The sequence below is a fragment of the Phaenicophaeus curvirostris genome, chromosome 2, assembly GCF_032191515.1.
Source record: "Phaenicophaeus curvirostris isolate KB17595 chromosome 2, BPBGC_Pcur_1.0, whole genome shotgun sequence".
NCBI lineage: Eukaryota > Metazoa > Chordata > Aves > Cuculiformes > Cuculidae > Phaenicophaeus > Phaenicophaeus curvirostris.
The window spans coordinates 72,223,626-72,243,795 of NC_091393.1; the positions used below are offsets into that span (position 1 = coordinate 72,223,626).

The following is a 20,170-nucleotide window of genomic DNA, read 5'->3' on the forward strand; positions in this document are numbered from 1 at the left end:
CTGAACAGGAGAGCTAAGTGAACATAATTTCAAAGTGACTTTATACCTTCCTGGACAGTACTGCCCCAAAGCAGGAAAAAATTAATGCCTAGGTTTTTCTGCTTGAAAATAATTAGAGGCGTAATTTTAACTAATGTACATACATATCCAAAAACTAAACTTATAAATGCATCCTCTGAATTTGCATCTAAGACATACACCATTTTTGGATCTGAAAAATTACTCCAAGCTTTCTTTCCAAGGCACTTATGGTACAGAGCTCTGCAGGAATGATGGGATGAGAGCTGCCTGCGTTTCTGAATGAACCAGTCAGTGTGATAGAAGGAATATCAAGGGTGACGTGATGGAACTGAACATTTACTGACATTTACTCACGATGACCTGCCTGAGTCAGCGTGGCCTCACCAACCCTAAAACCATTCATTTCTATCCATGAGCAATGTCCCAACCCAGGAAAACCTTTTAGCACCCCACCCAGCTATGTACACTTCTTCTGCATAGACATGGTGAATCAGGAGAACTTCCCTGGGTTCTAACAAACAGTGGCTGAAAACACATAAACAAAACCTCCTAGGGCATGGAAATAAATTCTTTCTTCATGCATCATGTTTTTTCAAGCCTTACTGGCTTTATACTCATCTTCAAAAGCCCAAGACAGTTGTTTTTCCTATCTGGGCAGGTAGAAATTGAAAAATTCTAGACTCAGCCATTTTACCTCCATTTCACACCAAATTAGCTCTAATAGCAGACAGATGACAAAATGAGTAAACCCTAATAATTCTAAAGTCAAAAAGAAAAAAAAATTGTTGGGGGGGGGAGCTGAGCCAGGACAAATTGAAAGTACCTGAAGTTCTACTGTGAATTTTAAGCCATTCCTGCAAAATATTGCCTAATCAGGTCCATGCTACACTAATTAATTGTTATGACAAGCTGTACATACAGCACTTGAAAATAACAGATGTTATAGAGGTATTTGTAGGTGTGACACAACGTCAGGAAACGACTGTCCAGTTGTGCTAAACCCTCCAGCATTCTGAAGCCGTCATGGGAGCGATCTGAGTGAAAAACATTCCCATATTAGAAGACAGGTGCTCCCCATAAGAGGAAGATACGGGAAGTCTGAAGAGTGTTCATAAACGTTCTTTTCTCTTTCTGTATTAGTAAGTTTCTTTTTGACAGCCAGAGCTGTTTTTTTCCAGCCAGGTGGGCCCCTCACAATACATATGAGCAAAATGGAAGTATCTCCAGTGAATTCACTCTGCACAAACTTTAATTCCTCTTCCCTTTCTGGGCTACTTCAATGAATAAGTGTTTTGGAGCTAGTTCTCCCTCCCTAGCAGGGAGTTAAATACTGGCAACAAATAATTTATTCTCTATTCTAAGCAGCTTTACAACCATATAAAGCTTTACAAAGGTGTCAAAATGGTTTCCCCCTCACATACCAAAATAACACATTTTTACTGCTGCTTCAAATCCAATTAGTTGTTTGGTTTCCTTTTACTTTTGCCTTCTGACACAGTATTCTTGCCATTTAGTAACAGTATAGTTTTAACGACTGTACTACAGACAGTGTGTTCCCAGACTACAGATAACCACATTTTTGCATCATTCTCACATGGAAGAAAGAGTCAAAATCACAATGAGTGAGGAAACTATTTTGTATAGGTTTCTGGAAAACCCTGAAAAACCTTTTAATTCTAGATGAGCTGCAGCAAAGATGCTTAAAAATGAAACAATGCAAAATAGCCTAGATGAAAACAACTTCTTAGGGTCTAGTAAGAGGTATTTTAGATTAGATTGCTGCTTTATTGCTTCCTCGGTGAGTGGAAATCCCCATGCTTATAAAAGCCCCTCAGCATAAGAAAGACATGGAGCTGTTGGAGTGGGTCAGAGGAGGGCCATGAAGATGATCAGAGGGCTGGAGCACCCCCAGTACGAGGACAGGCTGAGAGAGTTGGGCTTGTTTAGTCTAGAGAAGAGAAGGCTCTGGAGAGACCTTATAGTTGCTTATAGTACTTAAGGAGGGCCAAAAAAAGACAGGACAGACTTTTTAGCAGGGCCTGTTGCGACAGGTCAAGGAGTAGTGGTTTTAAACCAAAGGAGAGTAAATTTAGACTGGATAGAAGGAAGATACTTTTACAATGAGGGTGGTAAAACACTGGAACAGGTTGCCCAGGGATGTAGAATCATAGAATCATAGAATAACCAGGTTGGAAGACCCACAGGATTATCGAGTCCAACCATTCCTATCAAACACTAAACCATGCCCCTTAGCACCTTGTCCACCTTAAACACCTCCAGGGAAGGTGACTCAACCACCTCCCTGGGCAGCCTGTTCCAGTGCCCAATGACCCTTTCCGTGAAAAATTTTTTCCTAATGTCCAGCCTAAATCTCCCCTGGTAGAGCTTGAGGCCATTCCCTCTTGTCCTGTCCCCTGTCACTTGGGAGAAGAGGCCAGCACCCTCCTCTCTACAACCTCCTTTCAGGTAGTTGTAGAAAGCAATGAGGTCTCCCCTCAGCCTCCTCTTCTCCAGGCTAAACAACCCCAGCTTTCTCAGCCGTTCCTCATAAGGCCTGTTCTCCAGCCCCTTCACCAGCATCGTTGCTCTTCTCTGGACTCACTCCAGAGCCTCAACATCCTTCTTGTGGTGAGGGGCCCAGAACTGAACACAGCATTCAAGGAGCGGTCTCACCAGTGCCGATTACAGAGGGAGAATAACCTCCCTGGACCTGCTGGTCACGCCGTTTCTGATCCAAGCCAAGATGCTATTGGCCTTCTTGGCCACCTGGGCACACTGCTGGCTCATATTCAGTCGGTTGTCAACCAACACCCCCAGGTCCCTCTCCTCCAGGCAGCTTTCTAGACAGACTTCTCCCAGTCCGTAGCACTGCATAGGGTTGTTGTGCCCCAAGTGCAGGGCCCGGCATTTGGCCTCGTTAAACCTCATGCCATTGGACTCTGCCCAGCGGTCCAGCCTGTTCAGATCCCTTTGCGGAGCCTCCCTACCCTCCAGCAGATTGACACTTCCACACAGCTTAGTGTCATCCGCAAACTTGCTAAGGGTGCACTCAATGCCTTCATCCAGGTCATTGATAAAGACATTGAACAGGGCTGGACCCAGCACTGAGCCCTGGGGAACCCCACTTGTCACTGGTCTCCAGCTGGATTTCGCACCATTTCCCACCACTCTCTGGGCCCGGCCATCCAACCAGTTTTCCACCCAGGAGAGTGTGTGCCTGTCCAGTAGTGGGCGCCCCATCCCTGGAAGCACTCAAGGTCAGGTTGGATGGCGCTCCAAGCAACCTCATCTATTTGGAGATGTCCCTGCTCCTGCAGGCAGGGTTGACTACATGATCTGTAAAGGTCCCTTCCAACCCAAAACATTCTATATGCTAGTCTGATCCCCATAAGACACAGGTTATATATTTCTTATTACTATAATACTGCTTTAATTAATAACTGTTTCTAAATCCTAATGCAGCAAATATCCTGCTATTTTGATTGTATATAGTAAAAGACACTGCCCTCTTACTCTCAGGACCTCACTCCTACTCATCTGCAAGCAGTTAACACCAAATTAAAACTGGAAAGAAGCTGATGACCTAAGAAGCCACCTCAGCCCTGGCCCTTCCCGCAGCCCCCTCCCCCAGTACCCCCTGCACTCTCCACCATGACCATGCCCTCACCTCGGCTTCTCACCACTGATGGGCCAGCCTTACAGCTCCTCTGCTCGGCCAGCAGCAGACAGACAGACAGACAGACACGCTCTCCTACTGGCTGTGTGCCTGGCTGCTGAGGGCAACACACTGGGCCCAGCTCCCACTTCTGCTGCGTGCTTGCCCATATCTTCCTGCCCTGGTGCTTCTGCTCCTCCACTTCCAACATGGGTCCCACAGAGCCTGGTGCCTCGTTGCGATGCAATCAGACAGAACTAATCCTCAGTAATCGACCTATAAATATGTACAAGTAGCTGTGTTCCAGAAAATCTCAGCCTAAGGAATCAAATCACACAACTGTGAGACAGTGAGAGTGGATAAAAATCTGAAAAAACAGTCTGAGCTGTAAAGAAAGCTGACTATGACAGCAGCACTATACAGAAATACATTTATTGAGGGTGTTGTTGCATTAGAACTGTTACCATTTCATCAACAAAAGCTATGGCAAAAGAAACATGTTATTATTGTCTTCCTGTCATGAAATCTGGTCCGTAAGTCAGCACTGGTCTCTCAGCTGGTTGCTCAGTTCCTGGAGCTCAGCAATCATGTTGTCCATAGTTGTCACCTCATCAGCTATCTCGCTGTGGACCTCATTACTTGTTACATCTACAAATAGTTGCTGCATGACAAGAAGAAATACATTATTTTAAAATATACATACAGTTTCTTGGTTTCAGAATGGAGACAGAATACGGGAAGCTCATCACCACTGTCCTGCCTTTCATATTTGTGGTACCTATAGTGGTTTCTCTTTTTAAGAAGACACCTTTGTGGCAAATGAACAGAAGGTGCAAATATATATGTGTATGTATGTATACGTATTCACATACACATGTATGTGAACCTGAGGTCTATGCCACACTCATGTTATTTGGTCAAGAGGGCTGAATCCTCCATGTGGACGCTGGCTTTCTGCTCTGACTTGACTGCCTACACGGACTCCTAATCCCATCAACAGTGGAAAACTTTACCACTAAACTCAAATTAGAAGAGCATCTCACATACTGTCACTGCAGTTTACAAATCCATCTTGCTGATAAATTAGTATTTGTGAATTTTTTTCCCTAGTGCAATATTCTGTTGAGTCCTTTTCTCCAAAGCCTTAAACAAACATGTTTTAACATTTGATGTCAAGACACATGTGGGTGTGTTAAGTTATACAAAGGAAAACAAAACACTATAGAGTAATAAAAATAGTTTTTTCTTATGATGTGAACAGAAACAACAAAGCAGCTAATTCATGAGCAATCATAATCTTCATGTATTTACAGAGAAACCAAGGAAAAGGAATGCTAAATGACTTGTCTGAAACCTTGAGATGTACAAGCTCTGACTGGAGCTTTGTGCATGCTGCAGCTGAACATGTTGCTATTCCAAGGCCAGGAGCTGTCATTTGACACAAGTACTATGGAGGCTATGTGAGGTACCACTCCACAGAAATACGGTGGTGGTGGTGGTGAACCCAAACATATGTTTTCCTTTTTTTATATAAAAAGATAGTGATTCACACTTAATTTGACACAAACCAAAAGCCTACATTTAGAGATAAAAACAAACCAAGAAACAAAAGTTGCTCTGGAGTACATCTGTACATCATTATATCATCAAAACATAATGGGACAATACAGATACGTATATAAACAAAAATGTACTCAAAAGGCCTGAACCAAGATCTTCAATATGCCTAAGAACAGTGTTGTCACTGAACAAAGGAACATCTTACACAAAACTACGAACGAGTTCCTGCTACAAGAACAGATTCTTTCATCCCCAAAACCTCACACTGGGAATGTGACAGAAAAGTTTGGTTCTTTCTGGCTAAGACAGCTAAATAAATCAGGATGATATAATTAATTGTTCTTTTTTTTTTTTTCTCTCCACACAGTTAAAGAGCTCCATTCAACTAGATGCAGCCTGGGGAAGTTCTCATGCACCATCCTTCTTTGGGCTTTGTGCCCCATGTTTCCCCACAACAGTACCCACACATGCAATTGCCAAACAGCTCCATGACCTTTCTCCTTTTTAGAGACCCCACCTGTCAGATCTGAATGATGCATGGGGGCAAGGAGCAGGAGTGAGCTCACTATGCTATTTGTCAGAGCGTGTTACTGCCCAGAAGGATCTGTACAGAAAGGAGCCCATTAATAATACATTTTTGAGTTGCAACCTTTAGCAGAGTGTGGGTGCATCATGTCTGGCAGAACACAGAAGCTAGAATGTCAGAGATAGAGATTCCAGGAAAGATGACAAGTTCTGAGAAGCGACACTGTTACACCTGTACAAAAACTACTGATTTGTTCCAATTGCATGTCCTGACTACAAATTTTTGGAATTTTATCTTTTAAAAGTTACTTCTATTGTTTCTTTATTCCTTCTGAAACCTTAATGACTGAGCCTGCTCTTAGCCCATTTTTTTAACTGCTTTGCTCTGTTAAAAGGAAAAATAAAAAAACCCTCACAAAGGGTGACTCACAAAGCAGCAAGAGGAGATGCCGCAGTCAAGCTTGGACAGGCATAGACAGCACTAAGCTGTTTGTGTGTAGTATCTTACAGAAGATGACTGAGTCCTTAAACCACAACACACTTCAGAAATTCAATATGACTTCAAATTAAAAATATGATGATATCTTGGAAAGTACACAAAACCAATGAGGTCACACCAATAGCTTTAACTCTAACACATTAATTTTCTCAGAAGTGCCATAAAACCTAGAGGCACCATTATCTGCCATTAACATAGATGCTCATTAAATTAGTGCCCTCAGAAATTAAGAACACAATTTACTAGACTCACCTATTCTTCATCTTGCAGATACTGCACAATCTTGCATAATACACATCACCGGTATTTATATAATTTATGTGAAATAGTCTTGCTTTCTCTAGATTCATACTTAGTCTATGGATATTTTTTTTTTTTTTTGGGAATCACAACAAAAAATACATACGGTGGCTTTTTTCACCACATTCTGAAGACTTACCTATGCCACTATCTAAAAGCACAGCTACAGAGCCAGCTTTTGTCTTGCTATACAACTTTCTTGAGCTTTTATTCTTAAAATTATAGGATTTTATATAGAGTGAGCCAAGTTTAGCACACTGATGATGGATCAACACTTTGTAACACAAGCACACATGTTATAAAACTTATGCTCTGTAATTCCCGTTTACTAAGCCACACACACAGCCAGGAAGAATACTTTTAAGACATTAAATGTATTTTAAATGAAAACGTGTTCCAGATCAGTCCTCAGTTAAACAACAACTGTGTCTCACATTGTAAGATGAAGGGTAAAATTAGGTTAATATTAGTGCAGAAACAGACTTGGCTCTTTAGGTGCCTGGCTATAGAGGCACAACTCCAAAAACCAAGCCCACAATTCAAACATGATGATATTTTCTGATGGATTAATATCTGAATTGGTAGGATATCAATGAAAACTTTACGAAAAATTAGTCCTTTCTTAATAAATAACTTTGTTTTAAAAATACTTCTGGTGATGTAAAGTAGTCCTGGCATGTTTTGGTCCTTTCTGCAGGTTTACATCCACTCTTTCTGAGATTAACCTGCTTGCCCTATGACTACTCATGTAAGCAACAGGTCTTTGAAATGACTGATTTCTTCCAACACCTGAGTCTGTTTGCCCAACATTTTAGATAGAATTCTATCTTAGTCTAAGAGACAGCATTGACATTTTAGAGCAGTAGGTTTACTTCAGTCAAAGCTTAGGAAGAAGAAGGGAAATAAAAGCCTACTTAAAACTGGGATTCTTAACAATGTAGAGCTGAGTATAGGATAGACAAGTATTATTTGATCTATAAATGACTCAAAACAGAGATACAGTCTCTGGCAAAAGAACAAAGATTCCTAGCTTTCAAACAAAAATTTCTGCTTTTCAAATAAAAAAATCCTACCTTTGCTTTGGATGACAAGCCACGTAAGTTGAGCCGAGCTGAAGAAAGTATCTGCAAAGCTTCCTGATGATTAGATTTGTTCTTGCTGCATTTTATAGCCACTGGAAAAGGATCCCAAACCAAAAAAGCATTACCTCTATAGCAATAATCTTTAAACAACATTTAATTAAAAATCTTTATACCTTCCATATAAAAATTCTTAATGTAATATCCATAAAAAGAAACAAAGAAAAAGAATGCCAAGTAATTTTGAGAAGATACCTCTAAACCTAACAGGTATATGTATCCTTCCTGAACGTAAGGATCACTGTACAGTGAATACTCTTATTGAGTCTAAGCTTTTTCTGTCTCCTGACTTGTCACTGTCAATCAAACTTATGTGATAATTTGAGGACTGAGATGAACTATAGATGCATTTTCACTTGCATTTAGAAATTTCTAGATTATGAAATTAATTGATTCCGTATTTACCAATCATCAGTTTACTCAGTCACCCAATGTAATTTCTATCTCGTTCCAAGTATATTTTTGTATGCATTATCAGGATGCTGCTCTCTGTTAAGAGGACTCTCAATAGCAGGAATAATTATAGTAGGCAAAGTATATTATTTCATAACTAAGTTTAATAAATATTTGCTAAACTCTTAAAAAATAATTAAAGTTCTTTTCAGGTAGAACATACCATGTGCAATCTCTATGGCTCCTTTCACCACTTCCTTAAAAGAAGAAACATCTCTCTCCCAATCACTTGATTGAATTTCACATTTATGTGCCTTAGTGAGGCACTGCAGTGACTGCAAGGAGGAAAAATAAAAAATAACAGTATGTGAGAAAAAAAATTATATTAATTTAGTTTAGTATCTATTAAATTAATGCTCAATCCAGAAGATGAATGTATCTTTACTAGGCTTGATTTCCTGTGAACTGGAGTAGTGTCCTTCTCTGCAACGGAAAGCACCAGCTGTAACACAGATGTTCTTCATCTATACTACATCTCAAGTATGAAAGTCATATAAAGTAATGTGTCTAATTTTTATGTTTTAAAAATCTGTCTAGACTGATGGATGTGACCCATGTTTGCCAAGTCATCGTAATTAAATGCACATGAAAAAGGGAAAAATAGTTGTATTCACACTTCGAACTGCAGTTTTGTACCTAAAAACTTATAACTGAATACAACAAAACCTTCTTTCCATGTATGTATTCTTGGCAAATAATGTATTCTAGAGAAACAGCTATTAGCTCCAATATTGCTGTGGTCTCAGTGTGAACAGCAGAAATAAATGTAAACAATATGGGAGGAAGGTTCCGTTAAGAAATATAAACACAGCCAATTTAAGCAGAAGAAATCATTGCTTGCTTTTGAATTAAGTTTTCTTTCAACAGCATCAGAAATATGAAACAAATACATGCCAGAAGTTACGTGGCTTGCTTCAGTGACAACTCTGCAATTATCTTTTTAAAGAGTTTAAATATCATATAAAGGAATAAAAACTTTCAGTGTAGTACATGAGTGCAATAAAGACTTCTGACAGCTGAACAATGACAAATTAGATCTGGAGGTTGCCATCCCAGAAGCTTCTACCTTCTCTCTCCCTCCAAAGTTTCAATCACTATGGCATGGGCAATTGAACTGCTTATGCTGCTGTTAATTGCAGTAAAGGTGTATTAAGTCAAACCAGAGAAAATTAATATTTTTCATAATAACTTAGTTTTTAATAGGTAGTAGTTCTGGACAGCAGAGGCAAGAACTTCCAAGAGAAGGAATAACAGTTTTTACAGCAGTTGAATTTCAGTCTGCACACATCTGAATGAGGTGGCAGGTCGGATACATAAAAGTGAAAGAGTATATATATGCTAAGCTAAAGAAAAAAAAACCCACAAACCCAACACTTCAATAGTTCTACACTCCTAGCTTGTAAGCCCTGCCTGACTTTGATTCAGTTAACAAAGTGCTATTGTGAATTGTAACTGTAGACTCCAGTGATTTATGGCATCAGATACAGCAGCAGAGCAGAAAAGTAAAAACTCATCAACCAAGCTCCCCTTTATGACAACCAGGTTGTTCCTTCAAATGCAATAGTAGGAACAAAATTCATTAAATATAATTAAGGTACGCACTGAATAAGGTATTACATAATTGAATAAAGGTCAAATCCTTCATTTGTAAGGAGGTACATGACACTATGATAGATCTCTCTCTCCTGTGTTGCCACAGTATAGTAAATAATGTCCTTTCAGAAATCATTGAAATTTTGCATAATAAACGTGGGTGGAAAACTACAAGGATACATCTGGAATTTTTCTACATATGGCTATATTCACTTATTATCTGACTGATACACGATGGTGGTTATGACAGTGAAGACAATAGATACAATTGTACTTTATAAGGTGATATCAGAAAGGCTACCAGTGATTATCTATTGCATTGCAAATTAATTTTTACACTGTAAATTAATATATACTATAGCTGTAGGCAGTTTTGCTCTTTCATAATCTCCTTTTATGGCACCATCATACCAGGATACTTGGATACACATGTAAGCATACCTTAAGTATTTAAAAACCTAATTTCATTCTGCAGGGCAAGCTCAACCATATGTATTTTCCATAACCAGTCTGATTAGGAAGCACAGTTAAAGTCCTGTCTACTCAACAAATTGAAACCACGTTTTTAACTGGGTTAGTGAAAAATTCTGTGATGTAACCAGATTCTGAAATGATTACATTCATAGTATAGCCAGGGCTTTTGCTACTTTGCATGTCTGAGTAAGAATTTGAGGATATATTACAGGATATTGCAGTGTCTATACTTCTGAATTCTAAGTAGGCCAAATCCTTTTTATTGTTCAGCTGTAAAGAAAAATAGAGAAGGAAATAAGTGAGGAATTTGAGGCAATGACTAAACGAGGCATATCACAGGGTAAACAATAAGCAAGGCCCAAATAATTATAAGTTTAATCCCACGGGCATACAATTTGTAGGCCCAACCATCAGCATAATATGCTTGACAGCAAGTGATGTGCAATCCTCCAGACTGATATTTTTGCTCAGGACAAAGGCAGACCCCCACTAGGATGCACATACTGAATGCAGACCCTGTGTATTCTCAGCTTTGGTGAAGACCTGGTAACTCCTAAGTATTTTTGGAGTGTGCAAGGCTACTTGAATTTTGGAAAGTTAATATCAAGTGCAAAGCACACTTCAGCATGCAAAATAAACACTTCTAGCTGTGCACAGTGGTTATTTTGGTAATGCAATCAACTCAGTTACCTGGAATGTGATAAGAACAACAGCTGGAGGGAGCAGAGAAAAGTAAAGAGAAGCCAATGGTTCAACAGATTAAGACTTAAATAGCATTATTTAATTCCAATCCAAGCTAAGTAAGGACAATTAATACTGGTAAGAGAGACAGATTGTTTAAAAATCCACAAAACCTGATGTAAAACATTAGGCTCCTGTTACGTATTAAAAATGTGTGCTGTAGGAACACAAAAAGCACAAAATAAACTTATGGAAACACTAAAAAAATAAAACACACCTGGAACAAGAGCATGTCTTACTATAGTGTTATAGTTTGTTAGAGAACAGAAGTTTTGTACCCTAAGTGCGTATCCATAAAAACCTACACAACACATTCACCTTTTCAATATCTTCACCATTGTCACTCTGTCCGTTTCCATAAAGTCGCACATAAAGTCTCCAGATCTCCCCATCATTTGTCACTCGTGAAGTCACTCTGCCAAAGAGCTCTTGCAATTTCTCCTTCAATCCACTCGCTGTCTCTCCAGTGCGATCTGCCATACCATCCACTATCGCTCTGACCAGAATAGCCAGCACCTTAAAACGTAGTAGGCAAGAGGTTTTATTTCAAATCAACATCAGTATATATGACGATATCTAACTTTTGGTCTCTCTTAATAATCCAGTAAAATACAGATACAACACCATATGACAAGTAGAGGAAAGATTTACTATGAACTACATTATTAGGGGAGTAATTCAACTTATTTAAACCTCATGTATCAGATTCTATGGTTGGTGAGGATAAAGAGGCCAAAGAGCTAAAACAGAAAGTTGAGTTTGAAAGAGAACGGCATAGGAAATTGTGACAACACCTCAACGATAGTTTCACCCTATCATACTTCTTAAAAATGATCAACGAGGTAATAGAAGACACCCTTATTTACAGGACCTCTATTTAACAGAAACTGGAAGATGTGTAGTGGATTAAATGGGAGCTGGTAGGCAACTGAATGCTACGTTTGGAAACTCTGATGCACTTCTGGTGAATTACTAGTGAAGTCAGTTCAATCAAACTTTTTACAAGTACTCATTTAATGGCTGCATTTCCTGAGTCACTGGCTTGAGAACGTGGGATCTGACCTGCAGAAATACTGAGAATGTGCAGCTGCTCAATGGGACAGGGCTTTGTATGCATAAAATGCTACATAATATCAAGTGTTCCAGAAAAAAACATGAGCCTTCATGTCTCTAACTGGATGTGAAAAATTAGAAAACAGTTTCAGTGTGTCTCTGTTCCTCCTCAAGAAAATTCGAAAGAGCAAATGTAAATTAAGAAATGTGATCATATGGTGAATTAGAAGAAAATAAAACCCACTAAAGCTGTGGCTTATTAAGTGAGAACTACCTGCTCTCTGTAGTGCATGAGACACAGAAACTGAGCAAGAAATAACGATAAAACCAAAAAGGAAGTTTTGCATTGAAGATAGGTTGGTAAAGGGTATACAAACACGTTCATGCTGGTACTTTCCAACTTGTGAGGCTATCATTTCGCAACTTTAATACTTCAACATTTTTGTTCATGGGATATTAATACTTAAAATGAAATCACATTAATCGCAATATTAATATCAAGGCAATAACAAAACCAGTTTCAAAGATGATCTGTGGATAGCCTCCAATCAAATATACCACCACTCTAGTAACAGTAGGACAGAAAGCACATCCTCACAAACCAAGATGTAGTTCACTGTCAGAAAGTAATTCAAGAATTATGACAGTATCAAGGTATATTCCACTTAAAATAAAGACATACACATTTTAGTATTTGTGATATATCATTTTCATAAAAAACTTTTTCTTCTATAAAGTGACTCAATTAACATGCATCCCAAGAATTAATTACTGACTTTTATTAAATATAGGAAACCTTTGGCAAAAAATCCAAATAGATCAAAATGGTAGATGATGTTACGAATTAAATCTCTGTAACAGAAAAAGTGAAAAAAATTGTACATCTCCCTCTTTTCAGAATCAATATGAACCCATAATAGCACCTGAACATCAGCTAAACAGCTCCCTTTCTCCTGCCCCCCTAACTGTAACAGTATAGCCCTTATCAAACAATAAGACAAACTGGCTGTTCTTTTATTTTCTGCTAAAGATTTTCACTTAAGATAACAGAAAATACAATCAACTATTAATAGTTGAAAAGTTCCAAAATTCATATTGCATTCATGATTTGGACTAAAACTCAGCGTTAAATAAATCAGGGTCTTCTACAATGATTTGCTAGAAAAACATCAGTGTATACTGATATTTCCATTGCTACAGCATTGTAATAAAAAAAGAGATGTATAAGAAGAAACATTAAACTATATTCCCTTCTGAGAAGGAGTCAGAACTGCTCCTGAGAATTCATACATAAATGTATGACTTCTCAATGAATTTCTCAGTTTAATAAAATCTTTACTTAAAAGTCCAAAAAGTTACTTCACATGAATATCATGGATAGATAACAAAAGTTTAAAAACCAATGATATTTTATTTGCACATAAAAAAAAAACTAGTCTCCTCAGTCAGTAGGATTTAGCAATACAAAAATCACTCATATTCCCATACAGTTCAGGCTTTGCTTTCATCATAGTAATGTAACTCTTATTTTTATAACTCATCATGTAGGCCTTAGCACTGTGGCAGTTAAAATAAAACTAGCTTGAAAGCCTAGATTAAAGGGCCCATTAAACAGCTATGAATCATTAATGCTACCTGGCTGTGCCTAGTTGTTAAATAAAGTTATTTCAAATTGCAAGTGAACTATCATCAAAAAAAATGCCACTTTCAATGAACTGGGTTTCATATGACCACAGTGCTGAGTCTGTGTTTGGTATGACATCACACTATTTGTCCTTGTCCTTTGCTTTTGTGAATAATGCATTTACTGAAAACTGAACAAAATCCACCATTGGACAAAACCTTAGAAACAAACTCAATCATTTTAAAATGCTGTGATTGCTATCAGTTCATCTTATTTCACAACTGTTCCCTAAACAGCTCCTTTCATACAAAAATTCACTTAGTCAAACCATTTTTAGAAGCTTCACTAATGCTAATCAAATATGATCATGCTCAAGTAAGAAGAGAAACCTCAGATACCAGACCCAAAGTGACAAATCTGCTGTCTATAAGCTCTCCTTATGCCCCTCCCAAAATAAAGACAACTGTCATTGGTGAGCTACTTAAATGAAATAGAGCTCCAGAAATTATTAATTCCTACACTCGCTCCTCAAAATCCCTTTGGAACATGCTCTTACAGCCTTTTATTAGAAATAGTCTGGCAATATGAACTGCTGAAATGAGGATATTTGATGGAAAGGGTAACAGAAAAACTTTGCTAGATGCTCAAGAACAAAGAATTCTATAGAGAAACCATTTGTCCATACTTCTGAATTCATATTCTTTGACAGCACAGGATGAAGATTTGGTTTCTGAAAGCTATGTAGCAAAATAGCTTTTCCACCCACAAAATAACTTGGTTATTCACAGAACTCCACCTTTCCAAGTAAAAAAGACTGCTTGCTTCCACAGACATGCACACTGGTGCAAAGTAGCGCGATTAGCAGTTGCAGAAATCTTTATGGTATATTTAGCACCTCAGACTAATAATTCAAAGACTGACTTGATAATTTCAACAGGTAGGGCTTTCTCCTCAGGTCATTTTTTAGTGACTGATCTAACAGCTGAACTACAGATTACTCAGTGAGCATTAATATTTTGTTACATAACATCTATATTAAAGATTTTCAAAGTATACTTCTCAGTAGGTTCATGAACATTGACAAGAATATGGAAATTGGAAGAACCAGTAAGAAGAGAAGGTAAGAAAGCATGCTTATTACATTTAAGGAAAATACCACGAAACTGAGACTTCTGAAAGTACATCTTTGCTGTAATCTTTTATTGCACCGTTGCTCATTTAAAAAGAGCCCTTCAGCTTTTCCTTTTATAATTCTGTCTGCAGAATCTGTACATACATATATTCAAGCCTCATGATATCCTGACCTCAGAACTTTTCCCGCAAGGATGATATCATTAAATAACTAGAATAGCTTAGACGTAAAATTTCCCAAAGCTGCATTCTGTACTCAGAAGCCTGGCACAAAAACACAGCACTAGCCTAACAGAAATCAAACAGATGAAGACATGTTATTAGACGAAATTAACCATTTAAACATATGACTTCATACTATGCTGAAATATAATTTAAAAAGCTGATGCAACTACATAAAACAAGGACATTTCAAATTGTATATTCAATTGCATAGTCTTAATTGATGCATTCAGTCTTATAAGTGGTATTCTGCAACAATGATTATGCTAAAAGTGATTGGTTATTGGTTTTCCGTTTTCACAAAGAACTAGAAGGAATGACTCAACTTGTTTCTTCCAGTTCTGTGCATATTTATTTTTCTGGATTTTTAAATTCAAACCTTCTTTCTCAGCACTCTATCACCTAGCTTAGTAGTCTATCAATCAAAATCTATGATGACTACAAATACTAAATATAACCTGAAAGAAGATCATGCTATGTTGCATGGAAACAGAGGTGTCTGCTTCTACTCGCTCACGTTTATGAATTTACTTTGTTAAAATACAATTGCACCAGAGGGTTATAGAGGTTATTATATTTAAAATAGGCCAGTTGGCAAACGGCAGATATCAGACATTAATGGTGAGCAGAAGCTGTTAGTTTCATGTGCCTTTTTTTATTTTGCCATGGGAATACTCTTCTTTCTAAGATTATTGATTAAAGCCTATCTGAAATTCTTTAATCAGGCTCTGAGGTTTTTCTTGGCCAAGTAGTAACATCCTTCAAACTGAGGACAGTGTATTAGAAGTTATGATGAAACCCGTAAAGCACGTTACATATCAGAAGCCAAAGTTAAAATTAGGATGCAAAAAAGAGAGGATACATAGCATATATATGCATGCCTGCAAAAAATATAAGTTGTATGAGAACAAGATGAAAAAAGTTATACAACAAAAATAGAAATTTAATGCAAACAGTAACCTCAAGCATTTTAATAAAATATTCCACATAAAATTTGACAAAACATACAAATAGGCATCTGTATAATCTCAAAACACCCTAAATGGGCAAAATTCCTGGTCAGCTGTCAATCTGAGTGAAATAATACAGTGGATAACCCCTAAAAATACTATTTAAACTAACAACTGAGAAAAAAATTCATTAAAAAACCCCAACCATCTACGAGATGCGCCATGAATAAACACTTAGGCCCCACCAGTAACACAGTACTGTAGCTGCCAAGCATACTAATCTTTACCATATAAAAGACCATTTTCCACAGATACTTGTAAGTGCAAAGAGAGTTTGAGAACTTTCACTGTTCAGCCATATCAAACCCAAAATATTTTATAGATACAGAATATTATCCTGTGCATGGTTGGCTTTACAGTAGTAAATACTGTACTCGATTTGTTATTAAAAAATAACCTGGAAAAAAATTTAACATCCCTGCCCACAATGACAAAATGAGAAGTTTTCACAACCATAATTAATTCTATATGTTCTCTCTCCTCATGACTGGACCCAAACTCCCAAGATCCAGGAAAGCTACTTTTAATCATTTTATGGGATAAGAAAAGAAGCATACTTCTAGGAGCCATGACCAGCAGCAGCTGCATCCTCTTACACTAAGACAACTCCCTACGAGCTCATATGCTGTTCAATCAGATCCATTAATTTTGCAAAGGCTTCTGGAGGTGTTTCTCTACTTTGCTTAAGGGATTCTTTGGCTTGCCTTTCAGATCCACTTTGCTATTTTCATCGAGTATATAGAATTCTGCTTGGATCAGGACTTGGTTTTAGGCAAGGTATCATCTCTGCAGAAGCTGTTAAAGCAGGTTCTCCAGACTCTATCCAGAATGTACATTTACAAACACAGAAGTTAACTGAGCTTAACCGAACCACAGTGAAAAATGAGCAAAATACCTCCTTTATTTTAATTTGTTCAAATTATTAAGAATCAATGTTCTGACTGTAATGTAGTCAATCTATGAAACATAATTCACTTTCAAAGGCTCATTTGTGGAATATGTAAACACATGGGAAAAGCTCACTTTTCTTTAAACTAATTTATATTATTTCTGACACTAAGATATGCAGGAACAGTATGGAAAGATGGGGTTATGCATTGTGTTTTATTTAAGAACAGATCTTAAAACAGCAAAGCTCATATCTGTCCTTCCACAAAGTCTGAGGCAATCTGTGTGCAAAAGTTTTCCTTTTTGTTTTTCCTTTTAAGTCCTTAGTCTTACAGTCCAGATCTCAAAATATTAAATGGATGGCCTACAGAACTTCACTGGTATGTGTACTATCATTACAGATACCATTATCAGCAGAAAACCCTCTCTCTCTTCCAAGAAAAATTTGACCATACCGGATGACTTAACATGAAAACTTCCCCACCTGTGTATCCTTGTACTTTTCTTTTAAGTCCATGAGTCGGTGATAAGCTTTAATTGCTTCTGAAAACTCTCCAATGTCTGTACTGGTAAGAAGATAGTTCTCCCATATTTGCCAGTGCTCATAGTTGCACTTGAGAGCTTCTTGGAGAGTTCGAAATGCTTTGATTCTAATCAATAATAAAAGGAAGAACAGAAAAGAAGATTCCATATTAAAGATTTAACATAGAAGATTTTTATATTAAAATCAGTTGGCATTGTATCAACCAAAGAGCTGTTTATTTAAAACATCAGGTTTAGAAAACAGTGCAATGTAAAAGTCATTGTTCATAATTTACAATATTGATAATTCCTCAAACTCTCATGCCAATTATTTTCTATCATTTCACCCAACAATACACACTGTAGAGTCTGACTTAGGCATTTTCTATGTTAACTCTCATAATTACATTTTAATAAAAATTCATTATAATTGTGCCATCTATGAAAATATTTTTTTTCTGAATTTTTAACTGGAACCACAAGAGAACAACCTTACTCATGCTGCAGTTGTAACATACATTAAAAAATTAAAAATCACAGAGTTCATGGCAAATCCAGAATGACATTGCCTCATTTCATCATACAAAAGGAAGGTTACCTAACCATAACAGCTTTTTTTGTGACCTACTTTAAACAACTGCACATACCCATTGCACAGAAGAAAACCATGTTTTTCTTTCATTAGCTGGAAGATTTACTTACACATTCTGTTCCCTGATGCTACACTGCTCAGCACAAACGTGTCAGACTGATCTCTAACACTATTAGGGTCCTTCACCAAAGGTGCTGCTCATTGAACCATCTCATAGTGTCAGGAGAAAGTGTTGTGGAATAAGGGTGGGCAGAATAATTCCTACAAAGTCACTGTCAAGTCAGGAAGTATCTTTATTCTTTCATATGGATCTGCTGCAAGCAACTCTCTACCATTCTCTTATTCAACGACAGATGTAATAGCATTTTCTGGTAAGGAACAGAAGACTGTTTGGCCAAATCAAGAATATGGGCTGCAAGCAACTGACCTTCAGTTTACAGAGGAATATGCTCCTGCACAACACACAACCGATGCGGCCAAAGAGGAGGAAGGAGCACTAAGAAGTCTTAATGTAATCCAAAACATAGGTTGGTATGGTCTGGGGGCTCACTGTTTAAAGCTGTAATTATAGTGCCAAAAGTTTCAATACATTTGAAGCTTTTTAAAAGAAAAGCTTTGCTATAGAATCACAGTGATATGGTTCTTAGGATTGTAAGCTATTGAAGCCTACTCTCAGCTGGACAGGCAAGATATATAGAAAAAACACAAAACAATAAATTCCTTTAAAGGAAAACTTGAAACAGTGTTTTCCCAGGCTGGTAAAAATTGTCATACCTCACCATAGAAAAAGTTCTTAATAAAGACCATATAAAGATGGCATGCTATCAAAAATTGCAATTTACTTGCTCTAAATGCTTGAGTAATTTGCTAAAAGTGCTGTCTCTAAAGGAAGACAGTACAAAGAAATTGTTGGTTGAGTTTCAAAAAGAGGGTCCAGGAGACTGTAAACATTCCAGCCAGGAAAAGGGAATACCTAACTAGTGGATCAGTCCCTTAAAAGTTTTGAATGGCTGGCTTAGGGAAAAATGTAAATAACTGCCAGTTTAAGCCGATGTTATTAAAAGAGTTACCAGATACACACGAAGAGAGCAAAATTATTGAAAGAAAACAGGTCATTTGGCAAAGGCACAGCAGAAGAGTCCACAGGCAAGATTTTCCCATGTTCACTCCCCTTTTCTCTCCTCTGATGTATGTGATGTTGTAAATGTACTAACAGCTGGGTCTCATCCAATGTTAACAGTCATAGTAATAGATTTCGGACCCCAATTTTGATAGATTATATTAGAAAAGAACAAGAGACCTGCTTCCCCCTCTGTGGATCTTGATACAATTAAGGCTTGGATCTGCCACAGCTCTCTGACAGGCTGGAAGATGCTCTGGCTGACTGACGTATTCCAATCACCCTGAGAAATTGTTTCTGAAACTGCTCTTCAGCATCTGCAGGATTAGCCTGTATAATCTCCCCTATCTTCTCAGAAAAGTTAGTAAGTTATCAGGAGGGTTGAAACCAATAAGATGGAACTGTGAAATATAGACTAGATACTAGAGGGATGAGATGGATATCCCCTATTCCTCAAATCATCACTCTTGCTTCGCCAAAAAGTCCTCTAGGTTGTCACAACAAATCCCCTATGCATTTAATAAATCGTAAAACGATGCAATACCCTTACCCAGGGCAATAGTTAAACCAGTTCATATCCAAACAGGAAACAGGAGGCAGTACCAGTGCATCATCCTGTCCTGGAAACTGGGAATCTTTCACCCAAAGGACAGAGGGCCAGTCCCAGTTTGTTCTGAGAAATAACATACCTAGATTTCAAAGGCCTCCTGGCACTCAGGGAAGTTTTCCTGGTAAACCAAAGAGACTAGAGTCTGGTTTCATCACAATTAATTTTCTGGAGGAAATTCAGAATACACAAAAATTGTGGACTCTTAAATTAAAAAAAAGCAAACTCAGACACCAACAAAATCCATTTATCTGAGCATCAGCGAGTTGTTAGCCTACACTTTGCAAAAAGACTTACACATTTTATATTTGTCTGCTGTATGAGACTCTACTAAGTCTACAACAAATGCATAAACCCTGGGTAGGACTGATTTAAGAGCCTGGTCGGATTAAAGCTCGATTTTGGGGTGTGTTTTTTTTGGTTTTTTGTTTGCTTTATTTT

General features: G+C 37.7%; 1 protein-coding gene across 1 annotated transcript in view; it reads right to left on the reverse strand.

Annotated features, from left to right (window-relative positions):
* Positions 1-4,094: 4,094 nt before the first annotated feature.
* Positions 4,095-20,170, reverse strand: part of TTC27 (tetratricopeptide repeat domain 27) — a 130,098-nt gene continuing 114,022 nt past the window's right edge. Inside the window, exons 16-20 of the mRNA XM_069852457.1 lie at positions 17,373-17,538; positions 11,279-11,476; positions 8,316-8,427; positions 7,634-7,734; positions 4,095-4,337 (exon numbers count right to left, since the gene is read on the reverse strand). Of these exons, the coding sequence (XP_069708558.1) occupies positions 4,215-4,337; positions 7,634-7,734; positions 8,316-8,427; positions 11,279-11,476; positions 17,373-17,538 (700 nt within the window). The 3' untranslated portion in view covers positions 4,095-4,214. The remainder of the gene's footprint in view (positions 4,338-7,633; positions 7,735-8,315; positions 8,428-11,278; positions 11,477-17,372; positions 17,539-20,170) is intronic.